The 10,128-nt window shown below is 37.4% G+C and overlaps 1 protein-coding gene across 1 annotated transcript in view; it reads right to left on the bottom strand.

The window, feature by feature from the left end:
• Nucleotides 1-9,855, bottom strand: part of LOC119828528 (DNA-directed RNA polymerase III subunit RPC1) — a 16,499-nt gene extending 6,644 nt beyond the window's left edge. The window contains exons 1-19 of the mRNA XM_038350708.1: nucleotides 9,675-9,855; nucleotides 9,093-9,228; nucleotides 8,800-8,949; nucleotides 8,184-8,528; nucleotides 7,683-7,837; nucleotides 6,560-6,737; nucleotides 6,154-6,291; nucleotides 5,667-5,864; nucleotides 5,172-5,296; nucleotides 4,648-4,759; nucleotides 4,054-4,286; nucleotides 3,633-3,733; nucleotides 2,981-3,116; nucleotides 2,440-2,553; nucleotides 2,029-2,148; nucleotides 1,447-1,526; nucleotides 911-1,024; nucleotides 446-603; nucleotides 72-128 (exon numbers count right to left, since the gene is read on the bottom strand). Of these exons, the coding sequence (XP_038206636.1) occupies nucleotides 72-128; nucleotides 446-603; nucleotides 911-1,024; nucleotides 1,447-1,526; nucleotides 2,029-2,148; nucleotides 2,440-2,553; nucleotides 2,981-3,116; nucleotides 3,633-3,733; nucleotides 4,054-4,286; nucleotides 4,648-4,759; nucleotides 5,172-5,296; nucleotides 5,667-5,864; nucleotides 6,154-6,291; nucleotides 6,560-6,737; nucleotides 7,683-7,837; nucleotides 8,184-8,528; nucleotides 8,800-8,949; nucleotides 9,093-9,228; nucleotides 9,675-9,718 (2,694 nt within the window). The 5' untranslated portion in view covers nucleotides 9,719-9,855. The remainder of the gene's footprint in view (nucleotides 1-71; nucleotides 129-445; nucleotides 604-910; nucleotides 1,025-1,446; nucleotides 1,527-2,028; nucleotides 2,149-2,439; nucleotides 2,554-2,980; nucleotides 3,117-3,632; nucleotides 3,734-4,053; nucleotides 4,287-4,647; nucleotides 4,760-5,171; nucleotides 5,297-5,666; nucleotides 5,865-6,153; nucleotides 6,292-6,559; nucleotides 6,738-7,682; nucleotides 7,838-8,183; nucleotides 8,529-8,799; nucleotides 8,950-9,092; nucleotides 9,229-9,674) is intronic.
• Between the last annotated feature and the right edge of the window lie 273 nt (nucleotides 9,856-10,128).

Raw genomic sequence — 10,128 nt, 5'->3', positions numbered from 1 at the left:
TCGGCGGGCCGGTCGCGCCCCTCCATGCAGCTGGGGTCCAGCCCGTCGCTGCCGTACTGGAACTGCACCACCTCGCCCGTCGCGTTGCGCACCGTCATGTCGTACTGCAGCACCAGGTCCTCCAGCGACTGCCCGGGCGACACGGGGGGGGACGTAGCGTTGGGTGGAATGAAGTAGAATAGTGTACATTAGTCTAGTAGGTATAAATAGAAAAACTTAAGCACACGGATGCTGAGCAAGCATCCAGGTGTTCTTTAGTTTCTCTGATGACCAAGCTTCACAAAGTATATTTGGCTATTTCCCTCCCCCTTCCCTTTTGGGAAAGTCGGTGACAATGCATTTGAAAAATTTTAAATTAACACACAAGTCTATAGAGTTATTTATCATGAAAATAAAAGTTGAAAATTACTATAAAATCAACACGTCTTTTGATTCACTTGATTACCTTAACGAGCCTCCTCTGCAAATAGCCCGTCTCGGCGGTCTTAACGGCAGTGTCCACGAGACCCTCGCGACCTCCCATCGTGTGGAAGAAGAACTCAGTCGGCGTTAGGCCGGTGTAGAAACTGTTCTCGACGAAGCCACGCGCCGCTGGAATCTTTGCTGTTGGTGGAGAGAGGGTTGAGAAGACTCGGTTAGAACTGAAGTAAGAAAGTAGTCTGAGCAGACTCTTTATTAGATTATATCGATCTTTCAATTGGTATAGCAAGGACTAAATGACACATTTTTTCTATTTTTAGTTGCATTCGTATTAAGAATTCCCATGCCCTGAAGATAAAAAGTTAATAATCCAGGAAACAAAACCATATTGCTATTACATAATTCCATAAAATAAGCAAAGACCGACCAAAAAATTGTTCTTATCACATAAGTTTCAACGACCTTGACGATATGGCCATTTAATACTTACAGTGTCTCTCGAAATGTGGTAGAGATCTATCTTCGAAGCCATTCGGCACTCGTTTCCCGTTCAACGCCTGCTGGCCCACGCACGCGATCATCTGGGAGATGTTAATGTTTGAACCTGAGAAAAAGTAAACGATTAAATAGCCAATCTTGGAAGTTTCCTCCGTTTATATCTATTGAGTTACCGTTTATGCGGATAACAAGTACTGTTTTCAATGAATATTCTGGAGACGGCTGATTTTGTTCCCCAAAACACAATTCACATACCGGATCTTTGTACAAAACTGTTTATTTCAATCAAGACATTTGACCCCCATTTTAAGAAAATCTTGTCTCCTGTTCTCTATTCTTTTCTTTCTAACAACTTAACTAAGATTTCAAATCCGGAAACAAAATTCTATAGATTGTTTTCGCATTTCTTAGGTCTATTATTATATTTTTAGAAATAAGTAGCAGTATAAAAATAGTTGAAAGGAATAGATATCACTGAGAAAAGTAGCAGTACGTTCGCTTACTCGTTAGAATTAAAATACCTCATACCTTTAGATCCGCTTTGAGCCATAATAAGTGGCGCATTCGTTGGATGTAATTCTCTGAAACACGCCTTGGCTGCCAACTCTCTGTAAACAAAAATGATATATAAAACTAATGAAAGAATCGAAGAAATTAAAACCTACATATAATACCTAAATATCTTTTTTCAGACTAGAAAATACATTCGTAAGCCGGAAAACAAGTTAAATTCCATAATATAGAAGTAAAACCCATTATCTTATTGTTGGCTATGGGAATGCTTTCACATGTGTTTAACTGATTGATTTTCTTTAGGGACGATTTATTTATGAGTAAACTAGCTTTTGCCCGCGGCTTTGCACACGTTAAATTCGGAGTTTAATAGATTTTATCATACATATAAACCTTCCGCTTGAATCACTCTGTCTATTAATTTAAAACCCCATCAAAATCCGTTGCGTAGTTTTAAAGATTTAAGCATACATAGGCACATAGGGACAGACAAAGTGACTTTGTTTTACACTGTGTAGAAAATTATTATCCTCGATTCTTTAGACTTCTAACCAATTAATAAACCACTAGGTCACTCCAGGTGATTTCGGGTATTACCTGATGCTGCTCAGCTCACTCAGCATCACAGCTTCGAGGGTCTCCTCCATACTGCAGCCCGGCTGGCACTGCAGGGTGCCCTTCTCCATCTCCAGGATGTAACCGTCACATTTGGAGTAGCTGATAATTAAAAAAAATGACACTCAGCTAGTATCCAACTACAGGCACTGTTATATCTAAAACAGCGAGTAAGCTATTTGAAAGAAAGAAAAAAATCACAAATATTCGAATGCAAATAATTTGAAATTCATTTAAAAACATCATAATTATTGACCAATTTTTTTTGTCCATGCAGGAGTAGTGCAGGCATCCTCAGTCAAGTCAGTAAGTTAATCTCCCCATACTGGCTAAGTGTGAATTAGTGAAACACACTCATCGACAAAGTGTTTTACTTAATTGCATGGTACATACCCAGACTCCAGCAATTTGTTCTTGGCCTCTATAAGTTTCTTGCCCGGCGTTACGTCGATAATGCCAAAACTAAAGCCGCGATTCATCATATAGTAGGACGCCATACGGGCTAATCTATGAAACAAGTAAAAGATTAATTTGATCAAAACCAACCAAACCACCAAACAAAAAAACCAACTTCCAAGGATGTTTTATATTTCGACTCGCAGTCCATAGAGGCTTTATTTTTTATTTAGGTCGTAATTTTTTTCAAAATCCAGTAGTTCCTGAGATTAAGCGCATACAAAAAAAAAACAAACTAAAATACTCATCAGCCTTATTAAATATAGAATAATAGACACTGTCGACAGAACTGTGAATGATGACAAACAGACAACGCAGTCCCTCCGTTGGGTAAAGCCATTAACAAAGAAAGAAGACAAACAGACATAGATTTTTATAAATATGTTTCGTTTTAAAAACAAAAATATTTTCAAAATAAAAACTGTATAAGTCCACAATGAAAAAACACCCAAACCTATGCTCATATCCCATATTTTACCTCCACATTCCCCTAACAGCATACTCCTCCCCCCAATCCCTTAGCAGTATGTAGAAAATGCTGGTCTTGGTGCCGGAGCCCAGGGTGCTCTTGTCCATGGAGCCGCAGAGCAGTTCAGAATTGCGAATTATCACGTCTACGAAAAATTATCAAAATAAACATAATAAAATCAGATACTTTTATGCTCTGATCATTAAATACAAGAAATCGAAATTGAAACCGTCCTTAAATGTGTTTATCACTTTAGGCGAAAGAAACATTAATTAAAGCAAAATCAATCTTTGCTAAATTACCATAAGGTGTATACTCAAATACTACCAAAAGCAATAAATGTTAGAGGCCTGAGTGAGCTGATAAACATAAATTATTCCAACCGATTTCAAAAAAGGAGGTGGTTATCAATTCAACTATATTTTTAATTGTTACTTCAGGGTTATCAATTCGACTGTATGTTTTATGTATGTTTTTTTCCTTGTTACCTCAGAAATTTAAATTTATATGAACAGATTTTGATGATCCTTTTTTTATTCGCTTTCCAATGGATCACATTCAAGTTTGGACTAGGTATCACACTTGAAAATTGTGGTTTAGTTATTGGTTAGAAAAACCATAATATATTTTTAATGCAAATAAATAATAAATATGCACTCACAAGAATCCTGCACGCACATGTCCTTATTGCTGGTGTAGTTCTTGCCTTTTGTCTCCAAGTTGGCCATCACCTTGCACTCTTTATTCGGCTTCATTATTAAACTGAGAAGAAAGAAGAAAAAAAAAATGAATTGAAATTTTTCAACTTAAATATTTAGAATAACATTGTAGTTAAATTATCTCAGATCTAAGGCTGTGGTAATAAAATATCAAATTGGACTGGTCGAGGATACTCTCTTTTTCGATGGAAGAATTCCACTTTCCTTCCTCCACATTAGAAAAAAATCTACAAAACATTGACATTCTTAATTTGTCCTTAAGTTTTTCTTAAAAAACGTGAAGTTTCCCTATTAAATCCCAATCTTTACTCACCCTTGACACCAGCCCCACACAAGAACAGACCACACGCCTGAACAGCTTACCTGAAAATCTGCTTCCCCGTCCACAGCCGCCTGGGCTTCAGCACGGCTGGGGGGGGCATGTCCACTCGCATGTTGGCGTCCGGCCCGGCGAGCAGGCAGCTGGCCAGCTGCTGCGCCTCCTCGCGGGTGAAGAACGAGTCGCGCTGGGTGATGAGGTAGCCGCCGGTGATGAAATCCTGAGTAGCTGCTATCAGGAGCTCGCCGTTCCGTGGCGTCACCAGGTTCGATTTGTTCTGGTAAACAATTCGAATGATATAGACTATAGATAAATCTACTATTAATCTAATATTATCAAGCTGAATAGTTTGTTCGTTTGTTTGAACGAGCAAGTCTCAGGAACTAATCCGATTTGAAAAATTCTTTCAGTGTTAGATAACCCATTTATTGAAGGAAGGCTATATATGTACCACGGACCATGCCGGGGCGGACAGTTAATACATATCTTACAGGGATTCTAGCTCGTAAAGTGATATTTAAGATTTAATTATTTTCTCAACCGGAAAATCAATTTTACAACATAATAAGTAATTTTTTGACTGACTTTGACTTGACGTTTGACCGACTTCAAAAAAAGGAGCGTCCAAAGTAACTCACTCCCATAAGTATGAGCGCCTCCGCCCTCGCCTCCTCGGTCTGCGGCAGGTGCATGTTCATCTCGTCCCCATCGAAATCCGCATTGTACGGTGTGCACACGCACTCGTTGAATCTGTTGTACGGAGTGGGAAAATTTGCTAATTAAAAACCAGTTTAAACTGGTTATAAAAGTATAGAGAAAACAACAATGGAATATGAACTTTATCTTTAAACGCAGAAAGTATAAATTTGGCCATCCATATCACAACAAGATCAGAATTTGGTAAATAACAATGGTGATAGAAAAATGGAGTTAAACTATTGAATTATGGACGTTATTTTAAATACAGTAGGTAAAATGTACTTGTAATTTATTTGAAACATCCAATGTTAAACTGAACCTACTCCATAGGAACAAACAAAATCATGACATATGAAATAGGGCTAAAATATAATCGAATATAGACTCTATTCTAAGCATGAGAAGGTACAAATTCCCATGAGAGCTCAAAGTAAAGTAAACTGAATACAGTTATGCATGTTACCTGAAGGTCCTCTGCGGCTGGACCTTAGCGCGGTGACACATGATGGACAGCTTGTGCAGCGACGGCTGCCGGTTGAACAGCACCACGTCACCGTCCACCAGATGGCGCTCTACTATGTCGCCGCACTACACGAGATGCAATAAATAATAAATGAGTATGTGTACAGGACAATAATAATAATAAAAAACGAATGCACGCTTTAATAAAAGACTCAAGTAAACTGTCTTACTAGCTGTTATTCAGAGTATTCGTATGGAAATGCTTCCAAATCTAGATTATATAATGAACTTATGAAATTATCGCATTGTCACCGATCCTCGATAAGGGTAGATATTTAGAATTAAATCTGTTCGTTTTGAAATGGATCAAAATCGAGTCATTAAGCGTCTGTTACATACAAACATATAGGTGAAGTTTTTAAAAAACCGTCGATAAGAGAGATTTTTTTTACCCTTCAAAATTTGAATCCCTCCTCCCCCCTCCCCCCAAACCAACCTTAAGCTCCTGCGCGATCTTCTCCCTGTTCCCGTATTTGAGGTACTTCTTGTGCGCGAGGCCGCGCTGCTGCACGTAGTTGGCGCCGGGGTGCGCGTCCGGGCCGGCGCACACGAGCGCGCGCAGCCAGCGCAGGTTCGCCGGGAACACGCGCTCCGGGTACGTGAGCGTGCGCGCCACGTGCACCGGCACGCCCACCTGCGGCACGCCAGAGGTAAGTGGGACCCGCCCGCTAGTGTCTAATACAATTTTTACTACAATTTTCCACAGAAAAAATTCCACACAACTCCACAGTCTGAAATTAGATTAACATATACTATTGAAACAAGCCTTTATATTAAAACATAGAAAAACACAATAGTAAATTTTCTATTGAAACACATACAAAAACACAAAATTTCTTCATCGTTGAATAAACAGAATACAAGTGAGAGAACTCAAGTCTATCCTTGTCTCACTCACACATGACGTCACACAAAACTCATACCTCCTGTATCTGCAAGTTGGGATCCGGGGATATGACGGTTCTGCTGGAGAAGTCGACGCGCTTGCCCGACAGGTTGCCCCGGAACCTGCCCTGTTTGCCCTTGAGACGCTGGACTAGACCCCGCCCAGGTTTTTTCGGCTGTTTGAAGAATTCTTATATTTTATAATCATGTAATTCGTCATACTTCAATTTGCATGTAGTTTACACTTTATTTATATTTTATGAAAAGAAAAGAAAAACTATTTATATAGTGCTATAATGTATATTTCAATTTTTATTACATATTTCTCGAAAAAATCACTCTAACTACCCCCAGACCCTAAAATCATAGCTCCGCTCCGTTTCGACGTGAAAGAAGGCCAAACATACAAACAAAATTTCCCATTTGAAACGTTAGTGAGGATACCTGCATAGACAGCGGTATGCCGGACATCTCGCTATTTATATAGAGAGCGCAGTGCAGCTGCAGGTAGTCCCAGTCCTCTTGCACCAGCTCCGACTTGCCGCCGCTGGCCACGTGGCGCGCTATCACGTCGTTGATCAACAGGATCTCGGACTGCTTCATGGTCAGATCGTCTTCGTTGCTGAAATGTTACGATGGATTTGAGGGATGGTCCTTACATTCGTAAAATATCACTACATCATGGTATGTAACTACGCCGTGTGTGGATGCTGAGATATTTAAAATTTTAAGATATTTAAGGTTTTTATTAATTAGAGTGATTCAAGAGAAAGGATTATATCCTACTTCCTACTAATTTCCTAATATAATATCATAAATGCGAAAGTTTGTAAGGATGCGTGTGTGTTTGTTGCTTTTTCACGCAAAAACTACTGAACCGATTGTAATTAAATTTGGTACGTAGACAGCTGGACAACTGGAATAACATATATGCCTATATGTACTATTATCCCGATATTCCTACGGGATACGGACTTACGTGGGTGAAACCGCGGGGCAGAGCTAGTATATTATATATAGGAAAAAGGGGGAAAGGGGGGTTTCACTTTAATTTAACGGGAGCGAAGTCGCGGGCAAAAGATCACTTTCCAAAGTTTAGTACATTCCTTTTATAAATTACTTTATCAATTTGATTTTATGAATTTTTTTCCATACAACCATTCACATAGTAAAATAAGATTCACAATCGCCTAACAAAAGATCGTGAAAAATGTCCGAGCGGTGTTGTATAAAATATTCATTGAAATAAACACCTTATTTCGTGGCAGTAACGTTCAAAATACGTTCTATCGCTCGTTAGCAGAGTTTTGCTTCGGACAATTTTTATTGCGCTTGTGTAAACTTTATTGTACCCACGTCAATAAATCAAACGCTTATTATAACGATTCAGAATAAATCGGCAAACTATTTTAGTCAAGTTTAATTAATTATGATAGAAAAGTTTCTGTATTATTTTGTAAATAATTGGTTAATGGCAAAAGCTAAATAAATGGCATGACATCAGTCACTCATTTATTTAAATGGTAAAGAAAACGAGTGGTTGGGTTGGTGGAAGAATATAACTCACGTGCCAGCCTTAATATCGGATGCTACACTGGGTCTGATACAGAGCGGGGGTACGGGCAGCCGCGTGAGGATCAGATCCTCGGGCCTGGAGCTCTTCACGTTCATGCCCAAGAGTGGAATGTCTTGTTCCGGAATCCGCCGGAATAGGCTGAGGACCTGAGTAAAGTAGTCATATCTTTGGTATTCATTATAATTGAAATTAAGATGAAAGAGTCATAATATAAGCTTTGCCTGTTTTACATCTATTATTATTTTTTTATTTTTTGAGTCTTTCGCCATTTAACTATACTACAAAACTTCGTTCATGATGTTGGATTCAGAAGGGCATCGAATCCCATGTCATTATCAATTATTTACTTATTTTTTTTTTTATTCTGTACATTTTTCAAACAACTCTATAAATGTTATGTGTGACGCAAATGAACTGAATTATCCTTGTGATACCGAAGACTGAAAAAAATGTAAACTGCAAAGTGTGTTAAGTATAAACTTTCATGCTTACCTCCAGTGGATTCATTTCAATAACAATGTTACCAGAACTTAGCATTGAAGCCAGCTCCTTATTAGCTTCTTTCGCCTCATTGAACTCACTCAGCACACTCCTGACTAATGGATCACTTGATTTCTTATTCCTATACTTCTCGTGAACAATCTTTAAGATGCCAGCAGAACTCTTCTTAACCACACCGTTAATGGACTCGCAGTGAGGACATTTGGTGCATGTCTTTGCCTTCTTCAGGACAGCTGCTCGTAAATTCTTCTTATGTAGGTAAGAAATTTCGGGATTTGCGAATTTGCGGCGATATGACTTCTTCAGTGTTTCGGGAAGCATGACCTTTGCGCAGTTCTGTAAAATAAAGTTTTGTTGTTCCAAATTAAGAATTTGTAAGGAGTTCTTTGATTTTTCGCAAAGTGCCATCTACAATGGATTTTCAAGTAGTATTAGTAAGAAGTATTAACATCTAAACTTGTAAAAAACGGCATAATTCCCGATCTCAGAAAATTTTCGAAATGCAAAATATTATATCTGTATAGACTATATATAATTTTGAAAGGAGTCACAGACGGAAAACTAGTAATAATAAGATTCTTAGAAGAATACTATAAAAACCACTTACCTTACAAATAGTCTGTAGGATAGTGATAATGGATCGGAAATAGCCCACATGGAATACAGGTAAGGCAAGCTCGATGTACCCATAGTGGCCCACACAGTCTGCCAGACCCAGGCCACACGTTTCACAATTGGCATCTTTTTGATTCGTCCCCTTGAAAATAAATTCTCAATGTATGTGTTGTATATTACAAAATAAACTGAAGGTACCTACTTAGTCTTTGTTGTTTTTCAAATAGTTTCAATGAAAACAGTATTAATAACACTTTTCTGAAGTTGTTAAGAATTCAAACATACCATGCGCCTATCAAGGACTCCATAGCTAGCTGGCACTCTTAGCCCATCCTGAGCATATAAGTTTTTGGTTATCACTTGTATGTTTGCAGCTAACTGAATATCTGATGCACTGTCCACATTGAAGGTGACTTGTGATCTGAAATAATGTATTAAGAGCTTACTGCGGCTTTGACATTCTTCAGTCTATTATAAGAGCGAAATTTAATAAGAATTTTATTTCCATTTATTAAGTATAAATACCACTGCTTTCCGAGCCAATGATAATTGTTAAATCTAGTGAAATGGAATCAAAACTTCTTCTGGAGGAAGTCTAATTAAATGAATAAATGATTAAGTTTAAGTACACATTTTCATTGATCAAACTATACAGTTTAGACTCCAACAAAATAGAAATAAAAAATATATGAAGGTTATAAAAAAATAAGTTGCCAAATTCCACTAATCCTGAATATTGAGTAAGTATTTGAATTAAATAACACTAATTTAAGACCTTACTTTGCAGGTATTGATGGCATAATATAAAAAATATAACTTTATTTCTTAAAATTAACTTAACTATTTTGTAAACATAACCTCACTTACATCTTTCTACCGACATATGTTTCACGATATTGTTCTTTAGGCATATTTAAGCCACTTTAACTTAAAAAATAAATCTGAAAAGAACTACTTTAATATTTGTATAGCCTTAAGACTTTATTATATTCATAATTGTTTTATTTTTATAAAATTCAAATTCAAGTTTTGCCATAAACACTTTTGAATGTCAACTGTCAAGTGTCAAGTTCAATCAAGTGCATTCAACAACACCATAAAATAACACAATATTTTTTATATTTTTGATGGTATAAAATGGTACCATTCATATAAGAAATTCAGTTAGCAACTTTAGAAATTTATTATAATAGTACATAGCATTATTAATCGTTATTAAAGGCTAGTTTCATATTCAGACAGGAATAGCTATCATTATTCAACGTAAACCTTAAAGAATAGTAAAGTACTCAACTCCAAAATACCCCTTTTTTTCAGTTAA

Source organism: Zerene cesonia, chromosome 8, assembly GCF_012273895.1.
Source record: "Zerene cesonia ecotype Mississippi chromosome 8, Zerene_cesonia_1.1, whole genome shotgun sequence".
NCBI lineage: Eukaryota > Metazoa > Arthropoda > Insecta > Lepidoptera > Pieridae > Zerene > Zerene cesonia.
Note: the sequence above shows the minus strand (reverse complement) of the source record. Positions and strands in the feature narration are given on the sequence as shown.